General features: G+C 57.5%; 1 protein-coding gene across 6 annotated transcripts; it reads left to right on the top strand.

The window, feature by feature from the left end:
* Positions 1-211: 211 nt before the first annotated feature.
* Positions 212-15327, top strand: SPATC1L (spermatogenesis and centriole associated 1 like). Of its 6 annotated transcripts, none has more exons than XM_059164981.1 (5): positions 212-2291; positions 2422-2469; positions 6792-7142; positions 14158-14309; positions 14726-15327. In XM_059164981.1, exons 1-5 carry the CDS (start codon positions 2090-2092, stop codon positions 15074-15076), a joined length of 1104 nt encoding a protein of 367 aa, XP_059020964.1. In that variant the 5' UTR covers positions 212-2089; the 3' UTR covers positions 15077-15327. The 6 variants fall into 6 exon arrangements, with proteins under 6 accessions (XP_059020964.1, XP_059020963.1, XP_059020962.1 ...); XM_059164980.1 differs by having other exon boundaries at positions 14143-14309; XM_059164979.1 differs by having other exon boundaries at positions 14140-14309.
* Positions 15328-15852: the final 525 nt, after the last annotated feature.

Here is a 15852-nt window from a genome sequence, read left to right as displayed (position 1 = left end):
GTGCCCACGGGGCGCATGGCCGTGGGTCCCACAGACGCGAGCCGACTGTCCGACCCGCCGACCCGTTGTGGTCAGTCCGAGTGCGCCATCCTGCCCCTCTCTGCGTCCGCACTCCCACCGCCCCGCTCGCGGAGTCTCACGTCCTGCTCGTACAGCTGCCGACGCCGCTGCTCTGTGTTCACACACACACACACACACACACACACACACACACACACACACACAGTGTGCGTCCTCAGAGGCGTGAGACCGCAGAGTGAGTGCGAGGGGCTGCCGTGGGCGGCTCGCCGGTGCGCCCCGGCACAGACACGGACCGGCTCCCCGAAGGACGAGTCGTCATCTAGGTGGTTGGGAAAAGAAAGGGGATATTTAAGTAGCCCTATCTCTATTTTAAAGAAATTGAATTTGAAATTTACAACTTTTCCAGAAGAAAGCTCTAGGCTAAGATGGCTTCCTGGTGAATTTTCTCAAAAATAGGAGAGAGAAAAAACCCAACACAAGTACCCAGACCTTAGAGGACGAAGGAGCACTTTGCAACTCCTTTCATAAGGCCAGCATGGCCTTGGGAGCAAAAGCAGACCAGGACCCTCCGGGAAAATGGTGAACAGATCAGTGTCCCTCACAGACTAGCAGTAAGTTGAACCTAGCGATGAGAGCATCCTGATTGCAGAGGGTGCTGGGCCTGTGACTGGAGGGGGTAGGATGTCCTGAGGGTTTTCTAGGGTCATGGGAAGGGGCCAGTGGAGGGGAGGCCTTCTCTCGGCTGGGGGCAGAGGCCTCCACCCTGGGAGTCCTGGCATCTCCCGTGCACCCGTGCGCCGTGGGCCCTGTCTGCGCCTCCGTGGTCCTTGTCTAACGTGAGAGGCTGTGAGTCCAGACCCTGGGTTTTTCTCAGGTTGTGTAAGGTACAGTCCTGTCTTCCACAAACCCGACTCTAGGATTCTCTGCTTGCTTCCTCCTGCTAACTTGGCAGCCTGGGGAGACGATGCTTTGTTCAGCCTGGAGGCCCGGCACCCGCACCCCAGGGCCCTTGATGCTGCGTGCTGTCAGGGCCGGAGGGCTGTCGCGGCTGTGGGGGCTGTGGGGGCTGTCGGGGCTGTGGGGGCTGTGGGGGCTGTCGGGGCTGGAGGGCTGTCGGGGCTGGAGGGCGTGCTGCCTCCTTGGTCAGACTGTGTCCAGTCCGGAGGAGCAGGAGACGACGTGTCTGCGGCCTCACAGCTGCCGAGAAGCACGAGCGGGAGCTCTAGAGCTGGGAGCAGAGCTCATGTACCCTCCTGGGCACTTCCCGGGCGGACCAGGCATTGGGGTGGGCTCAGCCGTGCTCCCACCAGCCGGGGTCTGAAATCTGCCCCCCGGCGGGGCTCTGGGAGCTCGGGTCTGCGTGGGGTCTGCTTGGCGCTTGTGCCTGGTCCGGGGAGCCTTCCATTAGGTCCAGTAACGGCCTGTGTTCCACTCGGCCCCAGTCCGGAGCCTTCCTCACAAGTGGGCAGTGTGGGTGGTGGGCGGCCTCCAACTGGTAGCCCTGCAGAGCCGGCCTGGAGTCCCGGGGCTGGGGCCTGTTGGGGACCCCGAGCTTGTCTCCCGCTGCCCCTCCTTCCTTAAGTGTGCGTCCCGGGGTGCACCCCAATACGCGTGCCCGTGCACCAGGCACCGGCCCAGGTTCTGGGGCACAGAGCAGGGAGCCGCCCGAGAACCGTGTTGGGGGCTGAGGGCTCATGGGGAGGGACGCCACCAGTCACGCAGGGTGAAGGCAGAGGCCCCCCGAGGCCCGTGCCCCGTGGTGTGGATGGCCCGACAGGCCCCTCCGCCCGGGCCTCTGGCTGCTCCTAGGAGGTGCCAGCACAGTCCTGTAGCGAGCTGAGCGTCCTGGTGTGTCCGCGCTGGCCCCAGGGGCAGGGTCTGTGGAGAAGTGGGTGGCCTGGCGGGGGCGGGGGACCGGCTCTTTAAGAGCGGGCGACATCACAAGGCTGCGGAAGGCCGGGCCGCCCTGGAGCTCCGAGGCCCGGGCCGCATCTGGAGCGCCTGCGGGCTCTGGCTTTCCACCTCCATGGGGCCGCAGGCCCACACGTGAGCACGCGAGGACGTGGCCATGGCCGAGGGCAGCGAGCTGATGCACAGGCTCCTGAGCGAGAATGCGGATCTGAAGAAGCAGGTGCGCCTCCTGAAGGAGAACCAGATGCTCAAGCGCCTGCTCAGCGAGAGCTGCCCCGACCGCTGTGGCCTCGGGGGCCGCGACCTCCTCTTCACCAAAGGGCCCGCCTACCCCGAGGACGGCTCCCCCGGGAGCGCAGGTGAGGCCGCGGGCCGGGGTGGCGGGGGTTGGCCAGCTGCTGGGCTCCGGGAGCCGAGGGGAGGCCGCAGCTCAGGGCCAGGGCCTGGCTGGCTGACGCCCAGGGTCTCAGGCCCACTTCCTTCCCTCAGGTCTGAGCAAGCCGAGACCCAGTTCCCCATTCTGCTGCACGTCCTCAGGTAAGGCCCTTCTGGCCATGAAGTCCGCATCCAGGAAACGGGGTGGGGGGTTAGCCCTCATATTGGGCTGCCACGCACCGGCCCCATGCACGGAGCGCGTGGGTGCGAAGCCCCATGAGCCAGCGCGTCCCCGGGGTCCTTCATGGCATCCGGACTCCTTCGGCCTCGAGGGGGACCTGGGGATGGAGCTCGGGGCAAGCAGAGGGTGGCAGTGGGGGACGGAGGTGGTGGGGGTGGCGGGAAGGGGACAGTGACGCCCCGAGGGGCAGCTGGAGAAACCCCTGGTCCCCACCAGTCCTGGTTCCCACCAGCAGCCCAGGCGCATGCTTGTCACCAGAAGCTGAAGCCGACTGGCCTCCCAGGGCCTTGACATCACCCCACGGAGGTCCGTGCTGCCTTCTGGGGCCACCAGAGATGCCCTTGGGTGGCGTTGTCCTGAGAATGAGGTCAGGCTGTGGCCTCCTCTGACGACTCAGACCCTGCGTCCGCAGCCCCAGGAGCCCCCGGGCGCTTGGTCGGCAGAGGTGTGGACTCTGACTCTGGCCGGGTCCCTTGGGGGGACCCTGGTCGGGGCCTTACCGGGGCGGACTCTCTGGGGTGGCAGCCGGCACCCCTGCCCATGGGTCACCCCGAACAAGCCCAGACCTTGCAGGACACCAGTCTTAGCAGGAGCTCCTCAGGCCACTAGGCCTTCCCAGGTTGGGAGGCCCTGACCGGCCTCAGGGAGGGGTCACCCCAAGCCCTGGGCTCTGGGACGAGGCCTCCAGGCCTGGCCCTGGCTCTCAGCCTGCTGGAGGACTGGAGTTTGGAGGTACGCGTGCACGACAGGGTGTTCAAGGCCCCAGCAACAGCTGTCATCTCTCACAGTCCCTTAGCGTCTGCCTTCAAAGCAGGGCACGTTCTGAAAGCCTGTTCTCTGTGCTCAGCCACATGTACCGGTGGCAAAGGTACCAACGTCCCGGGAGGCTGTAGCATCCAGGCCGGCCCGGGTCCTGCCCCATTCCCACCGGCAGCCACGGCCGGCCTTTTCCTGGGTCTCTCTCTGACACGTATGGTGGGTACATGCGCGTGCCTGTCGGGCATTGTTGGGGTTTCCCTGAGCCCAGTGGAGCTGTGCGCACGTCGATGCCCCCACGGTCCCCAACAGGACAGCCAGGGCACGGCAGACCTGCCGCTGGGGTCACGGCGGGAAACCCTGGAGTCAGGGGCCGGGGACTACTGAACTGTTGAAGTGGCCGCTGCTGGACACGCTCCGCCAGCCTGCAGCCCCGCACCTTGGATACCGCCGGGCCCCTCGCGACCCCCAGCCACACACCCCGTGCTCCTGGGAAGGTGCCCGGCTCCCGCACCAGCTGCTGCCTGTGTGCCGCTCGGTTTTTCGGTCTCTTCTGCTCTGAGTCTACACCCACACCGGGGGCCCAGGACCACGGTAGAGGAGGTCATGGTGTGTGCTGGTTAATTAGGCCTTTGTCTTTGCTCCTGGGACTCAGAACCCTGGCATCGGCGGCCGGCGGGGGAGCCTGGGGGTGGGGGGCTCCCAGGCTGGGCACTGGGAGGATGCTTCTAGACCCTTCTGAAGAGCAAGAAAAATTGAGACCGACCCTAGTGTGGCCGTGGTGGGGTGCCCTCGGCTGTGGCCCTCGGCCTGCTCTAGCCCGAAGCCTGGGGCTGGGAGCTCAGGCGGTGCCCTGGAGTCCGCCGGGATGGGGTTTCACTCAGGATCTCATGTACTCTACTCCTACGGGAGTCTGCGCTTTGGTTTTCCGTCTGTGGTTTTCTGTGTGGGAATTCGGCACCCGAGCTGCGACCCGTTTATACCCTCCATCAGGCACGCTCTCATGTTCCAGTGTTCCGACCTTGCTCCTGCGGCGTGGGGAGTAGGAGTCACTTGGAACCCGAAAGATCTTATTGTCAGGCCCGTGCCCTTGGAGCACAATGGTTTTGTAACTTCTAGATTTTTCTTCTTCGCCTATTGGTCCATTGAGATTTTCTGCTTCTTACTGAGTCGTTGAGAAGCACCGTCCCACCGGAGCTCTCCTGTTCCTGGGGTCCCAGGGGTGGTGGGGCGACTCTCGCCCTCCTGAAGCCGATTTCTCCTCCCCAGTTTCACCGCCGTGTGTTCCGTTTCCGCAGTCACTGTCCGCAGCTGTGCGGCCTTGTGGACACTCCGTGGAGCTCCCTCCGGGGTATTCTGCTTCTAGATTTTCTGTTTTAGGAGCTCCTCTTCATGTCTTGGTCTGAATGTTAAATTTTTTGATGATTTTTAAAAGGAATTAAAGCATTTACATTCCTAATTTCAATGCAAACACAGTTTTAAGTGCACTGACGCCGTCATCACGGTGTTCTATTTCCCTCGTTACTCAGCGACGTCTCTTCGTTTCTTCCTCGATGTGATCATTACGGGGGGAGTGCTTTCGCTGCTGAGGAAACGGAATTTTGTGCTGACGCTTCTTAGTCATTTATAGCTTCATTAAAACGTAGCCTGCAAATGTGCCTGCTTTTTGGACTTGACTGAAGTTTAAAAACTGTTTTTTTAATATTAACCCAACTTTACTGGAGGCTTGTGACAGAGAGAATGGCCGCTCACTAAACAGGAGTGAAACGAAGCCCAGACCCGGCTGAGCACAGCAGAAGTCCCTTTAGAACAGGCCCTTTGGAAGGTCGGGCAGCCCCTTCCCCTGTGTGGGGAGGCCGCCTGCCCTCAGGGCTCTGAGTCCTGGGCTCTGGGGCCGCCCGGGGTGCTCTCCTGTCTCACACTTGGGGAGCTCTTGAAGGCTGCTCGGTGGGCACTTCTGCGCTGGCCAGGACACCCTGAGGCCCTTCAGCGGCCTGCAGGAATGAACACTTTGGCCAGGCGGGCAGACCGAAGGCAAGACATCCTGACGGCGGTTCTTTTTCTCAAAGGTTTGTTTCTGGGAGGACATTGCCGGAGGTGGGTTAGTTGTTCCCAAGGAGGTAGCTTTTAAGATACATTTTTTTTTTGAAGTTCAGTTCATGTAAGTAACCTCCGTCCCAACAACCCCGAGACCAAGGGCTGCACGCTCCTCCATGAGCCAGCCGGCGCCTTGATAACTTTTCATCACAGCTCCTAAAACGCTGTTTTTCAAGTAAATATTCGCTTTGTTGCTAGGAGAGCACGTTTGTCATATGGGAATAGAGAAGGATTTTATAATCACAAAAAGAATCAATAAGTTAAAGTGATTACATCGTAATTTAAAAAAAATTCTGCACGACAGGTCCGTATAAAACATGAAAACACAAGCAGGGCACCCAAGGGAAGAAGGTGCTGACAGCACTTCCGTCGACTAGGAGCCACAAGAGCTGCTACAAATAACTAGAGTACTCCGGGCCCTACGTGCCCCCCCAAAGCTAAGAGGAGCAGAGAAAAGGCAGAGAGGATTCCCCTCAAGAAAACGCGAGGGGGGTGCTGGGGGGCTCCATGGGTGAAGCCGCTGCCTCCGGCTCAGGTCATGGTCTCAGGGTCCTGGGATCGAGTCCCGCATCGGGCTCTCTGCTCAGCAGGGAGCCTGCTTCCTCCTCTCTCTCTCTCTGCCTGCCTCTCTGCCTACCTGTGATCTCTGTCTGTCAAATAAATAAATAAAATCTTTAAAAAAAAAAAAAAAGAAAGCAAACGCAAGGAGCTAATAAGCATTCGACAAGGTGCTCAGTCCCCTGGGGATTAGGGAAAGGCCATGTGATGCCGTCAGCCTGGTCTTTGCTAACCTAGGACCCGTGAAGCTGCGGGAGTGTTCTACTTTCCACTCATGCGGAACACAGAGAAAGTGTCGGGCACGCCTGAGCCAAGTGTAGACCACGCAGGGTGCTCTCGAGCAGAGAGGCCATCAGGGGATGCTGATCACAGCTTTGCTTTTCGAGAAAACCAGGAACTGTTCTCATGTCTATCCCCAGAGCAACAGGTGTGAGAATGGCTGTGTGTGTGTGTGTGTGTGTGTGAGACACATTGGCAGGAACCGGTTACCCGTATCAGGTAAGCTGCCTGGCGACTCAACATGGATACACTCCCACAAAGCTGGGGCAGAAGGGTACGTGGCAGAACAAACCACGCGTAGGACGGCACCACTTACATGAGCTTCTGAAAGCAGATCCGAGTCCCTCGGGGCTGTGTGTGGATGGACGGGTGGGCAGGAAGCGCACGCAGGCCCACGCACACGGGCCGTCTTCTCCAGGGGGAAGAGGAGGGCCTTGAGGCACGGGGTGGCTGTCGTGGCCGGAGGCTGGACGTGCGGGAGTTCTTCCGTATTCTCGCCCTCCTCAGGGATGCTTCAGGACCACAGCCTGACCGCCCCTCCCCCCCACCCCAGTTGCAGACTTTGGAAGGTTCGCCAGTGCCCCCGACGCACGCTCCCAGCTGCAGACGTCCTCCCTGGAGGACCTGCTGTGCTCGCACGCCCCCATCTCCAGTGAGGACGACGCTTCCCCCGGCTGTGCGACCTCCGGCCAGGTGCCCTTCAAGGCGTTCCTCAGTTCCCCCGAGCTGCGTGCGCCCCGAGGCGCTGACAGGAAGCTGTCCCCACTCCTGAGCCCCTTGCAGGACCCGCTGGCGGACAAGACCCTGCTGGAGCCCAGGGAGATGGTCCGGCCCAAGAAAGTGTGCTTCTCGGAGAGCAGCCTGCCCTCTGGGGACAGGACCAGGAGGAGCTACTACCTTAACGGTACGGCCCCGCGAGGGGTGGGCACCGGGGCGGGCACCGGGGCGGGCACCGGGGTGTGGTGGCAGGCAGCTGGCGGGGGCTGGGGGTGGGGGCTGGTGGCCCGCCGGCGGGAGCGTCTCCATTTTCCAGCAGAGGGAGAAGAGTGTGGCTGGGAGGTCAGGGTCTGGCGCTGCTTCCGTTAGAATGTTTTGTCTCTAAAAAAAATGGAGTTGCTGTCTTCGTGCTCTTGATAGAGTCTGCACACTGGTCCTTTTCCGGGCACATGCGCTGCAACCGCGGCCCCCTCGTCCGTGGCTTTTCCGTTTGCACACGTGTTCTTGGAAGAGCAAAACTGTTTAATTTGATGAAGTCTGGTTTATTGATTTTTTTCTTTTATAGAGTTCATGCTTTTTCTGTCCTATTTAAGAAATCTTTGTCACGCTGAAGGTCACAAAGGTTCTCTCCTGTGTGTTCTTCTAGATGTTTTATGGGTTCAGGTTTGACATTTAGGTTTCTGATCAATTTCAAGTCCGTTTTGTACGTGGCGGGATTCACCTTAGACGGCTGCTGCTTCCGGCACCAGGGTTCAGAAGGATTATTTTTTTCTCCGCTGAATTACCTCCCGTTTCTGTCCATGTCTGTGTATGTGTATTTCTGGATCCTCCATGCCGTCCTGTTTGTCTGTCCGTGTTGATTCCAGCGCGCGGTCTCGGTTACTGTAGCTGGAGCACGAGACAGTTCACCAGGTAGTCCACGTCCCGCAACTTTGCTTTCCATTTTCGAAGTTGTTCTGGCTATTTTAGGTCCTTTGCACTTCCACGTGAATTTTATTTTATTTTATTTATTTATTTATTTTTTTTAAAAAGATTTTATTTATTATTTATTTGACAGAGAGAGAAATCACAAGTAGGCGGAGAGTCAGGCAGAGAGAGAGAGAGAAGCAGGCTCCCGCTGAGCAAAGAGCCCGATGCGGGGCTCGATCCCAGGACACTGAGATCATGACCTGAGCCGAAGGCAGCGGCTTAATCCACTGAGCCACCCAGGCGCCCCACCACGTGAATTTTAGAATCAACTCTTTTTCTTTAAGATTTCTTTCCTTCTTTTAGAAGTGGGGAGGGGCAGAGTGAGAGGGAGAGTGAAACTCATTGCCACTGCACGCAGAAGCCAATGTGGGACACGATCCACCACCCTGAGGTCAGACCCGTGCCGAAACCAAGAGTCAGATGCCCAACTGACTGAGCCACCCTCAAGCTGTGCCCCTCAGCTTGTCCGTTTTTACAAAAAATTTGCTGAGAGTTTGGGGTTGCCTTGCATCTACAGATTGATTAGGTCAGTTTTCAGGGAAATGACACCTTTACAATATTGAACTTTTGGAGCCATGAATACTGTATATCTCTCTGTTTCTGTTGTCTAAAAATTTCAACAATGTTTATAGTTTTCTAAGTTTAGTCCTGCACGTTTTTGTTAAATTGGCCCCTTAATATTTTCCCATTTTTGATGCTATAGGAAATAGTATTGCCCTTATCATTATCAATTTCTGATTGTTCATTTCTAGTATATAATAGCACAATTGATTTTTTTATATCTGTTCCTGTGGTGGTTAGTTTTATTTGTCAACTTGACTGGGCCATGAAGTACCCAGATATTTAGTCAGACATTCTGGGTGTTTCTGTGACAGCATTTTCGGTGAGTTTAACACTTATTTGAATAGGCTGAATGAGCACATTGTCCTCCCAGTGTGGGTGGGCCTCATCTAATCAGTTGAAGGTCGACTAGGACAAAAAGGCTGATTCTGCCCCGAGGAAGAGAGAATCCCTCCTGTCTGACTAACTTTGGGCTTGAACTATAACATCACTTTTTCTTGATGTTGTAAACCTGCAATACTCTGGACTGAAATCACACCTCTGGTTCTCTTGGTTCTCAGACCTACAAAGTTAGCCTAAAGCAACATTTTCAGTCCCCCCACATCTCTACTTGCAGACTCATCTTGCAGACCTTGAGACTTGTTAGTCTCCATAATCATGTGAGCTGATTCCTTACACACATGCACACCCTGTTGGTTCTGTTTCTATTTCTCTGGAGAACCCTGACAAAATATGACCTTTTATCTTGCAGCCTTACTGAAGTCATTTATATGTTCTAGATTTATTGTTCTAGATTTTCGTGGATTCCTTAGGATATATGACTGTGTCATTTGGGAATAAAGACAAGTTTCTATTTTCATTTCTAGTTTGTATTCCTTTCATTTTTTCTTGTCTTATTGCTTTGACTAGAACCTCTAGCACATGTTGAATAGAAATGGTGACAGTGGACATTTTGTGTTTTCCTCATTTAGGCGGAAAGCATTCAGTCTGTCACTGCTAAGTGTGACGTTAGCTCAGGTCTCTGTAGACGTCCTTTATCAGGTTGAGTAAGTGCCCTTTAATTCCTAGTTTCCTAAGAGTTATAATGAATGGATATTGGATTTTGTCAAGTGCTTTTTCTGAATCTAATAAGATGAGCATTTGTTTTTATTTATAGTCTATTTCTGTAATATTGTTAATTAAATTGATTTTTTAAAAAAAAGATTTTTATTTTTACGTAATCTCTACACCCAGTGTGGGACTTGAACTCACACCTCAAGATCTAAAGTCACATACTCTACTGACCGAGCCAACCAGGCTACCCATATTGATTGATTTTTGAATCATAAACCAAACTTGCATTCCTGAGATAAACCCCACTTGGTCATCCTGTATTATACTTTTTTGTATTGTTGGATTTAATTTTCCTAAACTTTTTTTGAGAATTTTTGCTATCTATGGGGGATACTGGCCTACAGTTTTCTTTTAATGTCATTTTTTGGTTTTGGTACTGGGTTAATGTTGGCTTCAGTGGATGGGGTGGGAAGGACTCCAACCTCGTCAGTCGTCTGGAGAGTTTATATAGACTTGGTATTATTTACTCTTTAGAAGATTTTATTTATTTATTTGACAGACAGAGAGATCACAGGTAGGCAGAGAGGCCGGCAGAGAGAGGAGGAAGCAGGCTCCCTGCTGAGCAGAGAGCCCGATGCGGGGCTCGATCCCAGGACCCTGAGATCCTGACCCGAGCTGAAGGCAGCGGCCCAACCCACGGAGCCGCCCAGGCACCCATATTATTTACTCTTTAGACATTCGGTGAAACTCACCACAGAAACCACCTGAGCCTTTAATTTTCTCTGTAGGAATGTTTCCTGCTGCAAATTCAGTTTCTTTAGTTGATACACAGCTGTTCAAATGATCGATTTCTTCTCGAGGGAGCTTTGGCAGTTTACTCACAATAGTGAACTTTTATTTTTATGTCTTTTAAGGGATTGGTCCATTTCATCCATCTTGTCACATTTTTTTAGCACAGAATTGTTCCTAATGTTCCATTATTATCCTTTTAGCATCTGTAGGATCGGCGGTGAAGCCATCTCCAGTTTGTGACAGCACCGGTCTTCGTCTTCTTTCTCTTTCCCCTCATGTGCTTGGCTAGAGGTTTGTTAATGTTGCTGACTTTTTCTTTGAAGAATAGATTTTTGGGTGGATATTGGAAGACCCAGGTTGGACTAGAAATGATTTCTAGAACATCTCAGGTGTAGAGTACTTCTTCCGTCTAATTTATGCTTTCAAGACAGGGCTGGGAAGAGAGACTGGCTCCTGGTGGGCGACACGTATTAACATGGAAGGGAATTTGCAGCCCGCACCGCCGTGCTCCTCCTGTGCCCTGATGTGCTGCTGTGCCATCAGCCTGTTCTCAGCTCTAACTCCTGGGAAGCTTCTGCAGCCTTGCAAAGTGACTACGGAGGGAGCATACCACAGCTGCAATATGCCTGCTGAAAGACAGCGAAGAGGACTTGTAGGTGCAGACGCGTGTCGTGTTCACGGACCAGAAGTCTTCATGTTGTTAAGACGGCAGCACTCTCCGAACTGATATGCAAACTCAGCAGAAATCCCTGTAAAAATCCCGGCCGGCTTCTTTGCAGAAACAGACAAACATCTTGAAATCAGTTGTAGAGGTAAGAGGTAAGGGACCCAGAAGAGGCTAATGAGTCTTGAGAAAGGAGAACGACACTGGAGGAGCCACACTTTCCAGTTCCCGAACTTGCTGCAGAGCTTCGGGAATGCCGGCAGCGGGCGTCCGAAGGCCCGGCGTGGAGTAGTGGAGTAGAACCGAGTCCAGAAACCAGCCCAAGCGCCCGCAGGCTTCCTGTGCAGGAAGGACAGTGCCACGGGGAGAGGACGGTCTTTGCAACAAACAGTGCTGGGACGAGTGAGCAAACACGCACGAGAGCGCCGCCGGCCCTCGCTCCACAAACGAAAAGTAACTCAAAATGTGTCAAAGACTTGAAAGATCTGGAAGAGCCAAAGCCATAAAACTCTTAGAGGAAAACACAGAGATAAAACCTACGACCTTGGATCTGGCGAGAGACTTTCAGATGTGACACCAAAAGCATGAGCCACAAAAGGATAAGTATATACTCTGGGCTTTACCAGAAGCAAACACGTACAAATTTCGAAGGAACATATTTCGTGAAAGCGAATTCAACCCGCAGAGCGGGAGAAGATACTTGCCAGTCGGAGGTGGAGGCGCTGGTATCCCAGACACGTGAGAATTCTCCGCAGTCCGGCGGTAGGAAGACAATGCAGTTAAAGATGGGCCAAGACTGCGACGGAACATGTCCCCAAAGAGGACACACGAGCGGAGGACAAGCGCATGAAGAGACGCCCGGTATCGCGGGACCGCAGCACCGTGAGAGGCCGCCGCACGCCCCGAGGGGGCTGCCACAAAAACGAGGGACAGACGCAGGCGTTGGTGACAAGGTGGCGACGGAACGCACCTACGTTGTTGCTGTAGATGCGGTTTGCCGTTTCACCAAAAGTTAAACGTAGAATCACCACGTGTCCCAGAATCCAGTCCCGGGGGTGTATGCAGAGGGCCTGAGAACGTCTGACCACGCAGAGGTTTTCACATGAAGGTCTAGCGGCCTTGTCATTGTCCCCCCGAGCCTGTCGGTGACAGATGCATAACTGGAATGGGGTCCGGCCACACGACGCGACGTTCCTCAGTGTAGACGGGAATGCAGTGCTGTCCTGGCTGTCGTGTGGACGGACTCGGGGACAGTCGTATGGACGGAGCTCGGGGACAGTCGTGTGGATGGAGCTCGGGGACAGCTGCATGGGCGTCAGACTCGGGGCCACACGCTGTGTTACAACACGGGTGGGGTGTCCGGCACAGATGCATCCCCAGGGACCGGAAGCGCACCAGTGTTCTCAGGGGCTGGGGGTGTCGTGTGACGGCGGCAGGTGCCGGTTTTGTTTCGGCTCTGGGTCGGGGTGGCCACTGTGTGACTCGGTGGGTGCAGAAGGACGTCTGAATCGCACACTTGAAGAGGGAATTTTGTGCTGTGTGAACTGTTGCTCAGAAACGATATTCGGGGAGGTGTCAGGCTGCGTCGGGAGCCGCGTCCCGTCCTGCGGCTGCAGTCTGTGGCCCTGTCCCCAGCACGTCACACCAGCCTTTTTCCTCGGCCCTCAGGAGCCTCAGGTCCTCACTGGCTTCCCCCACCCGGGGACCCTTCATCCTCAGCACCCCCCCACCCCTGCCACCGCGCGTGGCTGTGGGCCATTCGGCTCCGGTGGGTCCCTCGCCCACGGCACCCACACCGTTGGGGCCCCTCCCACTCCTCCGCCTGCTCCTCTCTCTCCCTCATCCTCCTGGGTCAGCCGCCTCCCCTGGGTGAGAAGCTGGGGCTGCGGGCTGGTAGCTGCTGGGAGGGGCCCCCTTGCTCCCGGGGTGCGACTGGCCGGGCAGCCTGCTGGCGCCGGTGCTTAGGCGGCCCCTGGCCCTGGATGAGGCCAAGGAGGGCAGCCGCTGCCGTGGCTGCAGGCACAGCCAGTCGGCCCCGCAGCATTCACGGCACAGACGGCTCTGCGGGCGCCTCTCCGGGGCTGCGTGGGGCGTCCTAAGTGTTGGGCTGTAGCCTTTTGGGTCACCCGGTCTGTGCATGCACGGTCTGCCCGCTGGCTGGACCCCGCTGGCGGCTCCCGGTCTGCGCCCTGGAGGGTGGGCCTCGTGCTCGGGTTTGGAAAGGCCCAGGGGCTTGAAAGGCTCTGCAAACGGGTGTGTTGCTGTCCCTCGTGGGGTGAGAGAGGACGGTGGAGGCTGCGGGAGGCCGGGGCGCGGTCGATGGAGGGGCTCCGGCGTGCAGGCTGGGCTCACCCGGTGTCTCGCTGTCACACCCCCCGACCAGGTGTTTGCGGGAGCTCACGCTCCGAAGGGTGCTGGCGCGGCCCCCCGCTCGGGGCGCAGAGGCCGCTGGGCGGGGCCAGGCTGGGAAGCAGGTGCGGGTGGGAGGCTGGTGATGGGGAGACGGGTTGAAAACGGGCCCCGCCGGCCCGGCACCCTCTCCTCACAGGCGGGGAGGACCCGTGTTACTGAGCACACCCGAAGCCCGCGTGGGGCGCCAGGCTCCTTAACCTGCCTGGGCCCGAGAGCTGGGCTCTGCGCGTTCCCAAGCTAACGGGAACCTGTCCTCAGGAAGAGAGGGGGCCCGTCTGGGCCGCTGAGTGCATCTGGGCGTGGGGGTGGGACCTCTGTGATAAGCAGGGGTCCCCTTTGAGCCAGTGCCTGGGCAGCCTCCGCTGGTGCAGGGGTGGGGGTGGGGGCACAAGACAATCGTGGGCTGTAGGAACAAGCTTTTAAGGACACGTCCGTCCATCAGAGGGGCGGAGAGAGAGGACGTCGGATCCCAGGTCACTCAGGTTGCTCTAAGAGAAGAGGACAGGTCCCTCTCCCTTCTGGCAACAGGGGAGTCCAAGTCTTCTTCTCCATTTGTAATAGTCCTCGCCCTTGGGGGAGGCTAGGAGCAGAGGAGGGGCACAGTGTTTTCACCCCAAACCTGCGCGGGCTGCGCTTAGGTTGGTCCTTTTGCTAAAATGGACACCCAGGTGCCAGCGGGAGGAAGAGGGTGGCCCCTGATGGTCCGTGTCTTGGCACCCTCGGCCTGTCTCAGCAGCTCCACTCCTCACAGAGATCCCGAGCTTCTCCAGCACTGAGAAGGACGGGCGCATAGTCGGGGAGATCGCCTTCCAGCTGGACCGGCGCATCTTGGCCTACGTCTTCCCAGGGGTGACCCGTCTGTACGGTTTCACCGTGTCCAACATCCCTGAGAAGATCAAGCAGGTGGGCCTCAATGCCCTGGGGTCCCTCCCTGCCCAGATCCCCTGACCTGCCGTGGGGGGCCCCTCACTCCCCCAGGGTCCCTCCCTGCTCTTGTCCCCTCGCTGCCCTCGGTCCTCCACTGCCAGGTCCCCCCTCCTTGCTGCCCTGGGGGAAGGGTCCCCTGGATGCCTCATCACCGTGGTGCCCACGCAGCTGAGGGCCTGAGGGCGGCTGAGGGCTGTGGAGGTCCCCATGGGACAGGGCGTAAGGAGCCCGCAGCTGCTGGGTGGCCTGGGACAGCCCCAGCAGAGGCCCCTAGGCGCTAGGGGCGAAGCTCCACACTCCTCCCAACTCCGACCCCGTCTGTCCCGGGGGTGCTCCACGGGGCTGGGGGCTGGGCTCTGGGTGTGCATCCCAGTGCCCGCAGTGCCCCCCAGGAAGCCCGGTCGCTGCACCCGCAGACGTCCATCAAGTCCCTGGACGGGTCGGTGGACGAGAAGAAGCTGCGCGAGCTGACGCACCGCTACCTGACGCTCACGGCGCGCCTGGAGAGGCTCGGCTACAACCGCGACGTGCACCCGGTGTTCAGTGAGTTCCTCATCAACACCTACGGCATCCTCAAGCAGCGGCCTGACCTGCGCGCCAACCCGCTGCACAGCAGCCCAGCTGCGCTGCGCAAGCTGGTCATCGACGTGGTGCCTCCCAAGTTCCTGGGCGACTCGCTGCTGCTGCTGACCTGCCTGTGTGAGCTCTCCAAGGAGGACCACAAGCCGCTCTTCGCCTGGTGAGCCCGCCCGGCGCCTGCCACGCCTTTCCTGCAATAAACGTGTTTGTTCCAAACCCCGGGGGCCTTGTGCCTCCTGAGTGTCCCCTCCGGCCGGGGGAAGGGCCGCGTCCACCGACAGAGCGCCCAGGGCCGCAGGCACCATGACAGGCGCCTCTCTCGGCCCGGGGCCGTGCACCCCAGGCGCCCAGCCCGCCCGCCGCCCACACCCGCGCGGCACTGTCGCACTTTATTAAAATAATCTGTTTACCTGTGTACCTTTCCCTTTGGCTCTTTGAGGGCAGGGAGAGCACCATGGGAGGTGACGGTGGGTGTTGGTGGAAGGAAGCCCAGCCAGAGCCTCGAGGGGAGGGGTTGTGGCTCAAGCCCTCGGACCTCCTAGGGGAGGTGTCTATCTCCTCCTGCCCGAAGGGGCCATCAGCTGGTTTCCCCAAACGCAGAGCCTGAGGCAAGGATCCTGCAGGCAGGACAGCTGTAGAAACTGCAGAGCCCGGTGTGCAATGAAGACCCAAGTCCCTTGTTCAAAAGTAGGAATTTCAAGATGGCGAGGGCAGCACCAGGGCATAGAGAGGAGGGCCCTTGCTGCTGTGGATTCCTGGGGAGTCTGTTGATTTGGGAGATGGTCTGATGTCCCCCCACCACCACTGGAGTCATAAGTGGTGACCTCAAGACCTTTCCTGAGGTCTTGAGAACGACTAGCGACCTCCTGGACCCACAGTGAGGCCGAGGGCCTGGCGTTGGCACCCTCCTGGGCCTTGGCTGTGATTGCAGGGTCTCTGG

Source organism: Mustela lutreola, chromosome 2, assembly GCF_030435805.1.
Source record: "Mustela lutreola isolate mMusLut2 chromosome 2, mMusLut2.pri, whole genome shotgun sequence".
Classification (NCBI taxonomy): domain Eukaryota; kingdom Metazoa; phylum Chordata; class Mammalia; order Carnivora; family Mustelidae; genus Mustela; species Mustela lutreola.
Note: the sequence above shows the minus strand (reverse complement) of the source record. Positions and strands in the feature narration are given on the sequence as shown.